The sequence below is a fragment of the Adiantum capillus-veneris genome, chromosome 5, assembly GCF_014529385.1.
Source record: "Adiantum capillus-veneris isolate H3 chromosome 5, ASM1452938v2, whole genome shotgun sequence".
NCBI classification, from domain to species: Eukaryota; Viridiplantae; Streptophyta; class Polypodiopsida; order Polypodiales; family Pteridaceae; genus Adiantum; species Adiantum capillus-veneris.
The window spans coordinates 61,720,193-61,736,837 of record NC_140935.1 but is presented as its reverse complement, the minus strand read 5'-3'; the positions used below and the strand labels follow the sequence as shown (position 1 = coordinate 61,736,837).

Below are 16,645 nucleotides of genomic sequence, written 5' to 3'. Positions count from 1 at the left end.
CCATCCACCCATTTTCATATAACTTAAACTTGACATAAGCATGGCAGCCTCATCCCATGCAGCCACTTGTGGGAAATATGAATGCTAAGAATAAATAGCAAACCTCAAATGTGAATGCCAGAGGCACTCCCAAAACCTCGTACATATAATCTGTTGCTGTCCCATGAGCAAGGTACCTGCAAGAAAAGGACTTTGTTACCTTGAAAAGCTATCAGATTGATTGTCTTGGGCAAAACATTCATGATTCCTACCCACCCGACGGAACCGCCACCTGATCCAATCACACAGCTGTTATTACAATGCAAGTAATTCAACTCTTGCAGAAGAAGTTTCATGGGCTCCGCAACCCTCGGATCCGGCAAATCGCTCTTGTGATCATAAGGCATGAACATTGCCTAGTAACAAACTGTTCAATATAAGTTGAGCTTCTACTTGATAAGGTGAAGGCTGAGAGCACCAACTTCTTACAGAAAACAAAGAGCATTAATATGAAGACAACATAACCTGCATTCCTGAATGCACATTTATCCAAAGATGAGGCTTGAACGAGCTTGCGACGTCTCTCATTATTCTTGTCTCTGGCTCGCTGAAAGGGGCATTTCCAGGAAATTCTTCAGCAGGATCAAAATCCTGCTTGAATAGCACAAAACCGCACTTCCGTTAGCTAAGATACACAAAATCCGTACTCAGTTGTTTCATTTTTTTATTTTTATTTTTTTTTGGGGTGGGGGGGGGGGGGAGCAGCTCAAGTATTTAAAACTATTAAGAAAATTCTCAAAAACTTCTGACCTGTTCTTTTTTCCCCCAATCTAAGCTCCAATTTCTGTTAATGTCCACCCCTCTTCCTGAAGATGAGGGGAATGTTAGAAACATGGTCTGAATTTTTTTTCAATAGAAACCAAAAGGAGATGGGAATCACATTGAAAACTTACCTAGAATTTTGGAAGCTAAGCAGCAATTGGATCTCTTACAAGTACCCTTCTTTACTTAACTAGCTACTTGAGATCGACGTAACTGTCTATTTGCAGCCTGTCAAACTCATAGCACCTTGTAATGGCACTTACTGTCTTGGCAATGCCAACTTGTTTTGGGAGGTGTCAGCACTATATTGGATTTATCACTCAAGGAGCTTTCCGTTGGCTTTCACAAAAGCCAAGACCAACGTATTGTCCTAGGCAAAGGACACACGTTATTATATTCGCATGGTCACAAACTACTGACGTGTCAAGCACTGAAGACCAAGGGGGTTAGGACTCCCTAAGCCTATGTAAGGTGCAGCCGAAGTGAAAGTTGAACTTTGCTCAAGATGAGTGCTCCAAACTCTGCTCAAGATTCCTTTTACTTAAAGAAGGGAGAGCCTTCCGTTCCTTTAGTGAGAGAGTGCAAATGATTAGAAACAAGTGGCAAACACTGTGAATGAAGGTGCTAAGACTGAGAGATAGAGAGAGAGAAGAAATAGGACACCAGAATGTTGTCAAACCCTCGTCCGAAGGCCCCACTCTCTATGGCGAGAGCGGTCTACTATTGATTGCACAAATATCTACAATGCTTTGGACTTGCCGACGATGTCGACGACGATGAGGACGATGACGAGACGGCTCAAATCTGAAAACGCTAATGGCTGAAATCTGCAAATCTTTATCTGCTGAATTCTAACTCTATGTCGGTGACGATGTCGATGGCGACGATGCGACGACGACACGCTGAAAACGCAGATGCTGAAATCTGCGTTTTCCGGGCTGAAAATGCAAACTTCGATGGATTTGACCGTGGGGCGAGGATCTACTGTGGAAAGGTGAGATTTGCAAGGTTTGGGGGTTCTACTACGGAGTCTAACTGCTGAAAACTGAAAAGCTGGTGCTAATGAGGGTCTTGTCGCTAAGAATCTGCAAAACGCTATGAGTCCTGCTGATCCAAAAATGCTAGGGCTGATTCTGCTGTTCTGCTATCTCTAGGCTGCTGCAAATACAAAACGCTAGGCTGATTTGCAAAGCTGAAAACGTTGGGCTGTTTCTTGATGAAAACGCTAGGGAATTCTTGGTGGGTAAGGTCTTGCCAAGAAGGTGCCTGTTGAACACACGGTTCCTGCTGCCAGATTGTGCTAGCGCTAGGTTTACTTATATATTTTCTTACTAAATTTGCCCTACCTAGTTCCCAACAAAAGTCAGTTAAAAATAATAAGTGAAAATTGGCTAAAATAGAAAAAATAGGCCTATGCACTGTAAAAATGCTCCTGATGGGTTCTGACTGTAATCTGATGATCATGTTGTGTGCAACCAGAGGATATGCATCTATCTTAAGTGCCTGGACATGCACGGTCTGCAAACAGACTCACAAAAGTGCCAGAACACTTCCTAAGCTAGGCTAATTGAACTGAACTAAACCCATGTCTTGAAGTAGCTTGTCCACGTACATATAAGGTTGAATGTGCACGTGACATCCCCTCCTTTTCAAAGTGAGGTACTGGTACCGAACTGTATGGCGTCGAGGGAGATCGCCAACAGCGTCTGGAATCCTGGGAAGGACACTTCGCCGGCCCACTCCGATGCATGGGTCATGCGATACTTGAACTTCAGAAAGGTCTGCAACGCTTGCTTCTTTGGGCCGCACCGAAAGCGACACAAACTCATCTGTGGCTCCTTCAATGCTTCAACTTTGTCTATAGTCATGCATCTACCTTCTTCAAGAATCTCCGAGGCTGAAAATTCCTGAAACCACTTCCAACACAAAAACATAAACATACCCATTCCATGTAAAGTGAATGGAAAAATTCTAGTCTTCCTAAAAAACTGTGCATGCAATGTAGATGAACAAAGAGACGGAGTGCCAAACCGTTCATCAAACACACGCAAACAATGGATTCGAAACTTGTCTTTCTGATCTAAATCAATCAACTGTGGCAAATCACAATGGAAATGCCGATGCTTGATGCTCAATCCTTTTTGTGCTCTTTTTGATACTGTGTCATGCCAAGGGAGAGACATGGAATGTGGATTCCTTGAATGCAAACATTTCATCTTTTCATAAGTAATCTGCATACATCCGTGCTCATTCATGAGTGAATCGTATTCATCGTACAATATGGCATGCCTATGAAAAGGGATCACATAAGGACGGTGACTAAAATACAAGAAAGCATCACGAATGAAGCACTCGAACAATGCGTACTGAGTAATCATTCGAACACATAATACTTCCTGTGGGGATTCTTTGGACCTCGACTCGAGAGCCAAGATCGGTTCTTCGTGATTGATCGAATCTGCAATGAGGTTAGCTTCACTAGAAAAAGTATCAACTAAACCATCATCCTTGTGAACAATAACATCTTTATCCTTCAAATCATCCTGCTCGTGAATAATCACATCTTGATCATGCAAATCATCATGCTTATCATTATCATGCAAATCATGTGTATCGTGCTTTGGAGAAGAAAAGACTGAGAGTCTCCTTCTCCTGATTCAGTGCAATCTACGTCTGCACATTAGAAAAGAGTCGGAAAGAGTCGTAACAACTCTTGCATGTGTTGGGCTCTCTGTGCTTCACGCTCTTCGTACTTGCAATCCAATTCTGCTATTCTTCCTTCGACCGCTAAGCATGCTTGCTCGCGCTCACGCTCTATGACTGCCATTCTTTCTTTGTATTTACGCTCTATGGCTGCCATTCTTTGTGCTTGTCTTTCTTCGCGCTTGCGCTCCAAGGCGGCGCGTTGCGCTTCTTCTTGTATCCTCTTGTCCATCATCGTCTTGACCAAAGCCTCCTTAGAAGTTGGTGCAATCCTTGGCGTAGATGGGGAAGGGGGAGGGTCGGAAAAACCTCTTGGTGGGGAAAATTCTTCTTTGCCTCTTCCATGGTCATCACCTTCATGCGAAGTATCCATTTTGCTTCGGGTAATGACCATACACTGAAGTTTTGGGTTCTTAAGTTCACGAGGAACTTGGGTTCTTGTGGTTCTTGGGTTCTTGAGTTCTTGAGTTCTTGAGTTCTTGAGGTTCTTCTTTAGCTTGCAATCTATGTTAGAGAAAGATCTTCTCTTACCCAAGCTCTTCTCTTTCCTGTGGGCGTACCCCTTGGCGGCCTTGCGCTCACACCAAGGTTGCTTTTCCCACCTCATGTCGATTGGCCGGCCGCTAAGTGCATGGTCCGCTCTCAATGAGTGAAAAGAGAAACAAGGGGAGGCTGGACAAGCCCTTCTTTCTTGGGATTCCTGTCACTCTTCAAAAACACAATTAGAAATCGACACACCCAAGAGGACTTGGGTTACGTGCAACACAACAAGCAAAAAAAATTATGTGGTTCTTTCCTTGAGTGATACAGAACACTGCCAAAGCTCTAATACCAATGTAAATGCAGCGGAAGTGAAAGTTGAACTTTGCTCAAGATGAGTGCTCCGAACTGTGCTCAAGGTTTCTTTTACTTACAGAAGGGAGAGCCTTCCGTTCCTTTAGTGAGAGAGTGCAAATGATCACAAACAAGTGGCAAACACTATGAATGAAGGTGCTGAGACTGAGAGATAGAGAGAGAAAAGAAATACGACACCAGAATGTTATCAAACTCTCCTCCAAAGGCCCCGAGAGCGGTCTACTATTGATTGCACAAATCTCTACAATGCTTTGGACTTGCCGACGATGTCGACGACGATGAGGACGACGACGAGACGGTTGAAATCTGAAAACGCTAATGTCTGAAATCTGCAAATCTGTATCTGCTGAATTCTGACTCTATGTCGATGACAATGTCGATGCCACGACGACGCGTTGAAAACGCAGATGCTGAAATCTACGTTTTGCGGGCTGAAACTGCAAACTTCGATGGATCTGACCGTGCGGCGAGGATCTACTACGGGAAGGTGAGATCTGCGAGGTTTGGGGATTCTACTGCAGAGTCTGACTGCTGAAAACTGAAAACGCTGGTGCTAATGAGAGTCTTGTCGCGAAGAATCTGCAAAAAGCTATGAGTCCTGCTGATCCAAAAACGCTAGGGCTGATTCTGCTATTCTTCTGTCGCCAGCAGGCTGCTGCAAATGCAAAACGCGGCCGATTTGCAAAGCTGAAAACGCTGGGCTGTTTCTTGATGAAAACGCTAGGGAATTCCTATTGGGGAAGTTCTTGCAAGTTGCCAAGAAGGTGCATGTTGAACACGCGGTTCCTGCTGCCTCTTCTGCCAGATTGTGCTAGCGCTAGGTTTACTTATATATTTTCTTGCTAAATTTGCCCTACCTGGTTCTCAACAAAAGTCAGTTAAAAATAATAAGTGAAAATTGGCTAAAATAAGGAAAATAGGTCTATGCACTGTAAAAATGCTCTTGATGGGTTCTGACTTAATTTGATGATCATGTTGTGTGCAACCAGAGGATATGCATCTATTCTAAGTGCCTGGACATGCACGGTCTGCGAATAGACTCACAAAAGTGCCAGAACACTTCCTAAGCTAGGCTAACTGAACTGAACTGAACCCATGTCTTGAAGTAGCTTGTCCACATACACATAGGGTTAGATGTGCACGTGACAACCAACCTGCAAATCTTGGTTGAGGGGCCTAAACCCTAGCAAAAGAAGAAAAGACCAACTTACCGAAGATGGCCGAGGAGCCTACACGACAAACAAAAGGGGTTAGGATTAAAACACCTAGCCCAACCAACTTACAAATTATTGGCCGAGGGGTCTAAACTCTAAAATAATGCAAGGTGCTTGTTTTTGGACTTGATGCTCACTTTTCATGTGAGATGCTTTTGGATAGGCCAAAAGCCTTTCAATATGCCGTCTGGGCTCTCTCGCTCTCTCTGGCATTCTACCATGTGGAGAAGCATAGCAGAGTTCTCAGAGCTTGTACTTTGTTGAAGCAATATAAAGAACAACCGAAAGGGGCCCCAGGGTTTGGGGCCAGTGCCCTTTGGAAGTGGCACTCCGCCACTCTTATGTCTCACGTAGATTCTCTCTCTTTCAGTTCAATTATTTTAAAGTGCTAAACATTCCAATATGTTCTGCACGTGGTGCCGTCCCATTATAGTAGTATCATAGCTTCAGCGTGTGCTTTTCTGAAAGCATACCGCAAACAAAGCAAGATGATGCTTCCAAATTCTTCAGAATTTTTTCCCTTTTTTAGGAGAGAAACGGGTCCTATGTCAACCTACAAATGGAAGCTATGGAGTGGGATGAAGAAGCAATGACAAGAGAAGGAGGAGAAGACGAAACAAGAGGTCGTTTTTGCCCTAAAAAGCTCTACAAACATGCTTTTTGATGCCTTTAGGGGTTGCAAAGGCCTCTCAAAATCTCTTCGATCGTTGAGAATTTGGATCTGAGCAGAAGATAAAGTTGATCCTCTAGATGAGCCCTATGCCTTGAAGCGAGCGGATTTTGATTCCAACAATCTTGAAAAATTAGGGTGTTCAGCAACAAATTAGGGTTTCTGCAAAAATTTTCAATGGTTTGGAAGCTCTTATTATTTGTGTGCAGATAACAGGTGTGTTAGGTGTAGCGGAATGAATGTTGTATTTTATCAAGATTAGTGATCTTTATTGCTCAAGGTTTCTTTTAGTTCTTAGGGAAGAAAAGAGTCTTCCATCTTATGGAGTGCTGTGGTCACGAACAAAGTGAGTGGATATTGTGCGTGCAAGTGAATGAGACTGAGAGAAGGAGAGAGAAGAGATACGACACCTGAGAGATTGTTGAACCCTCCTCCGAAGGCCCCACTCTCGTCGGCGAGAGTGGTCTAACTTGATTGCACAAAGGTGTACAATGTGAATGCAATGGACTGATGCAATGGGACTATGCCGATGACGACGACAGTGATGACGACGGCGACTTGGGCTGAAATCTGGGATCTACTTTATGCTGAATTTCTTGGACTGTTTCGGGGCTGGAATTCTTTGTTTATGGCCGTTTTTAAGGGCTGAAAATGGGGGCTATGCCGGGGATCCTGCTGAAGATGAAAACGCTGATGTTAGGGATCTTCAGGCTGCGTTTTTATGACTTTAAGCATCTGCTGAAAACGCTGCAATAATACTGCAAAAACGCTGATATCTCCTGCTGAAAATGCTGCTGAAAAACGCTGAAATCTGCTGCTGTTGCTGATGGACAAAAACGCTAAGGACTGAGGTGAGGCTGGCGTTTTTTCTGAGGGCTGAAATCCCAAAACGCTAGGTATTGGGGCTGATTCTGCAAAGGAATTATCGCCAGAAAGTGGAAGGACTTCAAGCGATGGATGATCTGTGAAAACGCCAAGGGAGGGATGGTGATGGCGATGGATCTGATACTGAGGGGGGGGTACTGCAAGTTGCCTGTTGAGCGGGAAGCTCCTGCTACCTCTTCTGCCAGAAAGTGCTAACTTGGGTTTGCTTATATATTAACTTAGCAAAATTGCCCTACCTACTTTTGTTGGAAAGTCACTTAAAAATAATAAGTGAAAATACCAATAAATAGGAAAATAAGCTAAATGCACTGGAAAATTCCTTTAACTAATGCTAATGGATTCTGATGGGAATTCCGATGATCATGCTGTGTGCAACCGAAGGATATGCATCTATGCTAAGTGACTGGGCATGCACGGTCTACGAATAGACTCACAAAAGTGCCAGATCACTGCTAATCTAAACTTGACTTGGCTGACGGGAACCTTGCTATGGTGTAGCTTGTCCACGGACACATAGGGTTGGGATGTGTCACGTGACATCCCCTCCTTTTCAAAGTGAGGTACTGGTACCGAACTGTATGGCGTCGAGGGAGACCGCCAATAGCATCCGGAATCCTGGAAGGGACTCTTCGCCGGCCCACTCTGCTGTGTGGGTCGAGCGGTACTTGAACTTCATAAAGGTCTGCAACACTTGCTTCTTTGGGCCGCGCCGAAAGCCACTCAAAGTCTTCTGAATCTCCTTTCTTGTTTCAATTTCGTCTAGAGTCCTGCTTCTTTCGTCTTCAAGAATCTCCATGGCTGAAAATTCCCGAAACCATCTCCAACACAAAACCATGAACATACCCATTCCATGTAAAGTGAAGGAAAAAAATCTTGTCTTCGCTAAAGACTGTGTATGCAATGTAGATGAACATAGAGACGGAGTGACAACCTGTTCATCAAACACATGCAAACAATGCGCTTGAATCTTTTCTGTTTGATCGAAATCAATCAACTGTGGCAATTCACAATGGAAATGCTCATGTTTGGTGCTCATACTATCATGTGCTCTTCCTACAACTGTGTCATGCCAAGGAAGAGACATGGAATGTGACTTCCTTACATACAAATTTTTCAGCTTTTCATAAACAATCCGCATACATTCGTGCTCATCCATGAGAGAAACGTGCTCAACATACAATATGTCATGCCTAGTAAAAGGGATCACATAACGATGCTGACTAAAATACAGGAAACCTTCACGAATGAAACACTCGAACAATGCGTGCGTATCAATCATGAGAACACACAATACTTCCTGTGAGGGTTCTTTGGACCAAGGCTCGAGAGCCAAGATTGCTTCTTTGGGATCTATCGAATCTTCTTGTGGGGGATCTGTGGACCTCGACTCGAAAGCCAAGATCGATTCTTGGTGATTGATCGAATCTACAACGAGGTTAGTTTCGCTAAAAAAAGCATTTACTAACACATCATCCTTGTGAACAATCACATCTTCTTCATGCAACTCATCATGCTTGTGAAAAATCACATCTTGATCATGCAAATCATCATGCGTGTCATTGTCATCCAAATCATCATGCAAATCATTATCCTTCAAATAATCATGCTTCTCATCATCATGCAAGTTCTGTGTGTCATGCTGTGGAGAAAAAGAGACTGAAAGAGTCTCCGTATCTCGAATCCTTTCAACCTTGTCCTGCATATTAGCAATGAGAGATGGAGAAGGAGAAGTATCCACTCCATGAAAGACAGTAGGAGAATCACTTTTGGCAGTGAGAGTTAAAGTGTTAGCCTCCCAATGAACGAGAGGATTTATTTCACGAAACCATTTCATGCCTAAAATCATATCACATCCTGAGAGAGGAGAAACAACAAATCTTCTAGTGAAGGCAATCTGTTGAATTGCAAACAACACATCAAGGCACTCCTTCGTGATGAGAGCGTCCATACCAAGACGAAAGCCAGAGACCTCGATAGGAGATCTCGGACTAACTTCGATGCGGGCTCTCTCAACAAGAGAGGGACTGATCACATCATGCATACTACCTGGGTCAAACAATATGACAAAACGGTGCCCCGACGTACGACCATAACATTTAATGAGAGAATCATCAATGGGAGGGTCTTGAGAAACTTTGGGCACAATCGTGTTATCATTCATTGCATTGACAGATGTAGTGGGTGTTGTGGGTTCTTTAGATTCATTCGATTCAAGCTTAGGACATGTTCTTTTTATGTGACCCTTAATGTGACAATGAAAACAACGACCTTCCTTAGAATAAGTGCTCTGTTCTTCCGAAGTGATGTATCCTCCTTCAATTCCTTGTGCTACCTTTTCATCTGGAGTAAGCTTAGGTTTAGCAGTTGTTTTAGCCTTACCCTTAGATTCATTGGAAGAATTCTTTGATGAGATACTGTTGGTAGATTGGTTAGAAGAGTTATCATTCTTACCATTCTTACCGTTCTTACCGTGCTGAGGAGTCTGCGAGGTACTTGTGGAAGTCTTGTTCTCCTTAGGCTTTCCCTTGTTGTGCTTCATCTCCTGTGGGAGAGCAATCGCTACCGCCTTGTTGAGATCGATTGGATCGAGTACCTCGACATCGTACTTGATATACTCGTCCAATCCAAAGAGAAAAGCCTCTTTGCGCTCTTCATCCGACATGCGTAGTTGGGTACCTAGCTGCAAAACACGGTTAGAAAAAGACATAACCGGCATACCATTTTGCTTGAGAGCGCGCCAATCGTCTTTCAACCGTGCGAGGTACTGAGGTGGCATAAACCGCGCCTTGAGCTTGTCTTGGAAATCAGCCCAACTAAAAGAGAGGGGCGTGAAATCGTCAGCTGCCTCTAGGTGCGCGGCTAGTTGTGCCTCTTGCCATGCGTGGTACCAATTGATGGCATCACCGGCAAGGTACATAGCTTCCGTCAAAACTTTGTTATTTCGTGTCTTCTTAGTTGTCGCAAAATAAGTATTAAATTGATGCAACCAAGAATGAATAACTGTAGCATCCATCTTATCGTCATACTTACTGAAAATCAACTTTTTTGTAACTGGATGGTTGGAATCCGCGTCGTGGCTTGCGCCACTTAACGAACTCCCACGATCTTTGGGTGGTTCGGTCTTCGAGGCTAGGATTTTGGCAATAAATTCTTGATTGCGAAGCTCCCTTTGAGCTTCACGCTCGGCGTCCTTTTCTGCTTTTCGTTCATTTCGTGCATCGCACTCGCGTTCGAGAGCAAGTCGATTTTCTTCTTGTTGTGCGGCAAGTCCTGCGTTTCTTTCGTCGCGCTCGCGGTCCTTGGCTGCTTGGTCTGCAGCCATTCTTGCAATTTTGTCGTCGCGCTCACGGTCCTTGGCTGCTTGGTCTACGGCCATTCTTGCAAATTTGTCGTCGCGCTCACAGTCCTGAGCAAGGCGCTCGCATTCTAAAGCAAGGCGCTTGTCTTCCTATCTATCCATCATGGCCATCATCTGCTTGACCATTGCCTCCATAGGGTCTGGTGCACTTGGTGGCGTAGATGGCGAAGGGGGAGGGATCATCTCCGGGTGGGAACGAGTCTTTGTCGCCTCTCTCATGCTCATCACCTGTATGCGAAGTATCCATTCCGCTTCGGGTGACGACCATGCACTATGATCTTGGGGTCCTAAGCTCGCGAGGAACTTGGGTTCTTGAGGGTCTTGAGGGTCTTGAGGTTCTTGAGGTCCTTGATTGGTGAGAATCTTCGGTTCTTGAGGTTCTTGAGGTTCTTGAGGTTTGAGGGTCTTGGGTTCTTGGGGTTCTTGAGGTTTTCTTTCGCTTGCAAATCGCGTTGGAGAAGGATCTTCTCTTCACCCGAGTTCTACCCTTTTCTGCGGGCGCACCCCTTGGTGGCCTTGCACTCACACCAAGGTTACTTTTTCCCACCTCACGTCGATCGGCTGGCAGCTAAGTGCACGGTCCGCTCTCAATGAGTGAAAAGAGACACGAGGGGAGGCTAGACAAGCCCTTCTTTCTTGGGATTCCTGTCACTCTTCAGCAAAACACGATTAGGAATCGCTACGTCCAAGTAAACTTGGGTTCGTGCGATCACATCAAGCAAAAAAATTCTTGTGGCTCTTGTGGTTCTTTCCTTGAGTAATGCAGAACACTTCCAAAGCTCTGATACCAATGATAGGTGCAGCGGAATGAATGTTGTATTTTCTCAAGATTAGTGATCTTTATTGCTCAAGGTTCCTTTTAGTTCTTAGGGAAGAAAAGAGTCTTCCGTCTTATGGAGTGCTGTCTGTGGTCACGAACAAAGTGAGTGGATATTGTGCGTGCAAGTGAATGAGACTGAGAGAAGGAGAGAGAAGAGATACGACACCCGAGAGATTGTAAATCCCTCCTCCGAAGGCCCCACTCTCGTCGGCGAGAGTGGTCTAACTTGATTGCACAAAGGTGTACAATGCGAATGCAATGGACTGATGCAATGGGACTATGCCGATGACGACGACGGCGACTTGGGCTGAAATCTGGGATCTACTTTATGCTGAATTTCTTGGACTGTTGCGGGGCTGGAATTCTCTGTTTATGGCTGTCTTTAAGGGCTGAAAATGGGGGCTATGCTGGGGATCCTGCTGAAGATGAAAACGCTGATGTTAGGCACCTTCAGGCTGCGTTTTTATGGCTTTAAGCATCTGCTGAAAACGCTGCAATAATGCTGCAAAAATGCTGATATCTCCTGCTGAAAATGCTGCTGAAAAACGCTGAAATCTGCTGCTGTTGCTGATGGTCAAAAACGCTAAGGGCTGAGGTGAGGCTCAGGGCTAGAAAAAAACAGTTTTCCTACCCGAAGAAAATAAGGGCAAACTTGAAATACTCCCGGTTTTTCGGTCGAAATTTAATGCTTTTGCCGGTAATTACACTAAAACTTATGAAAATTGCCCGGTTTTCTTCAAGGCAAGCTCAAAATCTAATCGGGATTTTAGGATTTCAACCAGTTAAAATACACTGGACCCCGGTTTTTTTCTAACACTGGTGAGGCTAGCGTTTTTGCTAAGGGCTGAAATCCCAAAACGCTAGGTATTGGGGCTGATTCTGCAAAGGAATTATCGCCAGAAAGTGGAAGGACTTCAAGCGATGGATGATCTGTGAAAACGCCAAGGGAGGGATGGTGATGGCGATGGATCTGATGCTGAGGGGGGGTACTGCTGAGAAGTTGCCTGTTGAGCGGGAAGCTCCTACTGCCTCTTCTGCCAGAAAGTGCTAACTTGGGTTTGCTTATATTTTAACTTAGCAAAATTGCCCTACCTACTTTTGTTGGAAAGTCACTTAAAAATAATAAGTGAAAATACCAATAAATAGGAAAATAGGCTAAATGCACTGGAAAATTCCTTTAACTGATGCTAATGGATTCTGATGGGAATTCCGATGATCATGCTGTGTGCAACCGGAGGATATGCATCTATGCTAAGTGACTGGGCATGCACGGTCTTCGAATAGACTCACAAAAGTGCCAGATCACTGCTAATCTAAACTTGACTTGGCTGACGGGAACCCTGCTATGGTGTAGCTTGTCCACGGACACATAGGGTTGGGATGTGTCACGTGACAAGGTGATAGAAGCGAGGAACATGCATCTGGAAGCATTTGGGAGCATGGAGCTCGACATCCACTCTTTTGTAACGAGGAAAAACTTGTGCTTGAAATTTTGCTTGAGAAATTGGAATTTGTTTGAAATCAAATTGATATGCTTTGAACTTTTTTTGGTGCCAATTGGAGATTGCTTGATTCTAGTTTTGATGCTAGTGTCAATGATTTGTGATTTACTCATGGCTCGAGCTTTCTTGAGAGGAGTACTGAAGAGAAAATCGGTGCTTGTTAATGTCTGAATATCTTCAGCTCAGGCTTTCCTAGAAGGAGTGTTCATGTTAGTTGTAGAACCTCTGAACGATGCAAATTGGTGGTCTGAAGAGCGTTAAGTTGTAAGCTGAAAACCTTTGAACAACGCAGACAGTGGACTGGGGAGCGTTTGATTGTACTTGGAGCCTCCGAGCCACACAGGCTATGGTCTGGGGAGTTTGGTTGTAGCATTCCTCTGTATATCATGGCTCGGACCTTTTTAGGTTATTTTCCAAGGGAGTAATGAGGTAGTCATTGAATATCTTCATGCCTAAGGTCGGCAGTCTGGGAGGAGCGTTCATCTCGACGCCCTTTGTTTTTTTTTTCCTGTAACATGCATTTGTATTGCATCGTGATGTGTCAACAATTCGATATATTCCTAATTGGATGAGATTGCCCGAGTATGTAACTTTAGTGCATTCGAGACACCCCTTTAAAGATCACCACAGCCTACTCCAAAATATCAAGAGCTCCGATATGGAATGAGAAAATTGAATGACTCTGGGATATTTTGTTATCTAACTTGAGTTGTTTTGCAGATATAATCGCAGACGATTATCTTCTTCCAAGACGAGGGGGTGTCACAAATTGTTGACGTGTCAATCACCGAAGACCAAGGAGGTTACGACTCCCTAAGACCATAGAAACAAGGGACCCGGGGACGTGGCCCTTTTTGGTAGGGGACGGAAAGGGGGATGCGAGGACGCGGGACGGGACGGGGGAACGCGACGCAAAGGAGTCCCTCACATGGGACGTAGAGGGGACGCATCCCGGGACGCGGGTCCCCGATGACACATGCAAGGGGGACGCGAGCAAGGGACCCCACACCTTTTTCTAGGGCTTTCAAAGTCTTGAGCTATATGTCAATGTTGCCAACTAGACTCTACTAATCCACTCTTCACTTGTACATCACTGATTTCTTCCCTCTGAGTATGATGATTGATCATCACGTCAACATGTGTGGCGCATGCTCGCCGCGTTCTTACCGCATGTCATATTTTGGTATTTATGAGTGCAAAACCCACTTTTTCTTTGCAAACTTGTGCTCTTAGTGTTGTCTAGTATAGAACAAGTTTTTTTTAACACGCGTCCCCTGGCCCGTCCCCCGTCCTCTGCTTTGCCACATCCCCGTCCCCGAGACCCGTCCCCGTCCCCATCCCCATGCCTAAGACTAACCCTAGCCAACCAGCAGATCTCAGCCAAGGGACTTAAACCCTAGCAGCAGAAGAAGAAGAAGCAAAACCAACTTACTGAAGATGGCCGAGGGGGCTAAAAGACAAAAGGGGTTAGCATTAAAAAGCCTAACCCAACCAACTTACAGATCATTGGTTGAGGGGGGTAAACCCTAAAATAAAGAAGGGTGCTTGCTTTTTACCCAGATGCTTTTAGAACTAGCGTTTTCATGTAAGATGCTTTTGGATAGGCCAAGGGCCTTTAAATATGCCCTATGGGCTCTCTTTCTCTTGCATTGTACCATGTGGAGAAGCAAAGCAGAGTTCCCAAAGCTTGTACTTTGTGGAAGCAATATGAAAAAATACTGAAAGGAGGCGCCAAGGTTTAGGGCAAGTCCCTTCTGGGAGTGGAGCTCCGCCACTCCGTGTCCCTCGTGTGGATTCTATCTCTCTCTTTTTCAGTTTAGTTGTTTTGAAGTGCTAAGAGTATGTTCCAGTCTGTTGTTTTCAGTTGGTACATAGTGCCCTCCCATTACACCTAGTGTTTTAGAGGTTCGGAGGATGAGGAAGCCTCTCTCTGGCATAGGCCCATGCATATTCAGCAATAGTCACAAGGGACTCTGTTTTGGGGAAAATCGAAAAAGTCACATGTTTCTTGTCTACTTTGTGCTGTTTCTTGATGAATTCTGAAGGTTACATACAGAATATAAGCAGTTTCTAATCCATTCCGTTGCAAAAGCAAGTTGTTTCCGTCTTAGATAGCCTTCCGATCTCATTCTCGATTCCAGTTCCCGCTCCATGTGATAAGTATATACATGTACCGACAATCTAGCTATACATGTGCCTAGATAAATCCATGAAAGACCAAATTCACATTTAAAAAAGAAAATACTAATTATACACTCATGGTAGTAATCCCAAAGGATCATGAATAGTATTAACTAAATGCACAAGTATCCCCACTAACATCATCAGAGCTAAATTGAAATCTATTGAAAATGCATCTCAATCATAAATGCACTCATCTACTTAAACATTACACCAGTTGTGAGACATTCTTTGCCCATGCTCAGGAGGGACAAATTGCCATCAATTATCAATGGTACCCTTCAATAATGTTCACCTATTGCAACCTCCTCCTGAATAAATTTCAGTTCCACAAAATGTCTAAAGCGGGTCTCCCTGATTACATCTAGTCACAATATGTAATAAAACTTTATGTACAATACACTGCAAGCATTGGCAGCTCGCAAAACAAGCACTACAACCTTGAATAGAGATGATCAATCCTCCAGTTCATATTAATAGGATACATAGTTCAAATGCAATTCTCATTAAAGATGTTAAACATCTGTGATCAAAGAGAGAAATGTTATGGATGATAGTTTTAAAAATGGGACTTGACTTACAAGATATACTCTAGATTGGAGCCAAAAAATATCAGTTTTACTCTAAAGATCAACTTTGGATCATCGCTTTGCAGTAATACAACATTAAATTTTTGAACACATTTTTGAAAGACCAAAACTTGCCTCCCTGTCAGAATTTTAATTTTTTCGCTTTATAATTTAGGGTAGGAAAGAAAATTTTACCCTTTCAAACTTCATAATTATTAATGGAGGTCCATTGTCATGTGAAATACGATTCCTTCTAGAAGTTATAGGCATTTTATTAACTCTTGAAATAAAAAATTTATACTTTGATGATATTCTAGTTAAATCGTATCATGAATCTTTTAGCGCAAAATACTTAAAGAAAATTGTTAGAAAATAGCTTTCAATTTTAACAAGCTTTCGATTTACCACAACCATAAGTTTTGGTAAAATTATAATTAAAGCTTATCATGAAAACCTTAATATAATATTCGATTGGCATGGACAAAAAGTATCAGTCTTTTCATTTTATTACCTAACTATAATATGTGCAGCATCTAAAAAGCTTGGTGTTAGCTTGGTTGGCACTTAAAGCGTATCAAGACACTACACTGTCCAATTACAAAACTAGAATTATAATCAATCTACAAAACAATGGTATATTACTAAATTACCATTTTTCCGCTCGCACAAGTGTCCATTCTCCACTATCTTGCGTCCATTATAGTTCTCCAAGGGTATTATCTACATTTATAGGGACAAGAAAATCCTTTGTAGTAAATAATGCATTTCCTCATGGTGAATGACTTGAAAAACATATAAGGTAGTATTTTTTATAAACCACTGACAAGAAAAAGATTACTTGTTACAATGTCTTAAAATGTCTTCCATCATGCTTATGTCAGACAAATCCACCTCTTGTGCAGAAAAAGAAGCGTGTTGCATAAGTAAATCAAACTCTTTTGAAGGGACAAAGAAAAAAGCATAATCTCGCCGCATATCAAAGGGAATGTGACTTGGGTCCTTTGCTCCAGTCCAGCTTCAACTATGCCAATGCTCTCCTCATCCAGACGGTACACCCATGCCATGTAGGAGGAGCACTTTGTGACAG

The 16,645-nt window shown here is 43.5% G+C and overlaps 1 protein-coding gene across 1 annotated transcript in view; it reads right to left on the bottom strand.

Moving 5' to 3' along the window:
• Nucleotides 1-16,645, bottom strand: part of LOC147457403 (uncharacterized) — a 65,200-nt gene that overhangs the window by 1,662 nt on the left and 46,893 nt on the right. The window contains exons 6-10 of the mRNA XM_086512282.1: nucleotides 16,209-16,278; nucleotides 790-845; nucleotides 505-630; nucleotides 256-395; nucleotides 104-176 (exon numbers count right to left, since the gene is read on the bottom strand). Of these exons, the coding sequence (XP_086368408.1) occupies nucleotides 104-176; nucleotides 256-395; nucleotides 505-630; nucleotides 790-845; nucleotides 16,209-16,278 (465 nt within the window). The remainder of the gene's footprint in view (nucleotides 1-103; nucleotides 177-255; nucleotides 396-504; nucleotides 631-789; nucleotides 846-16,208; nucleotides 16,279-16,645) is intronic.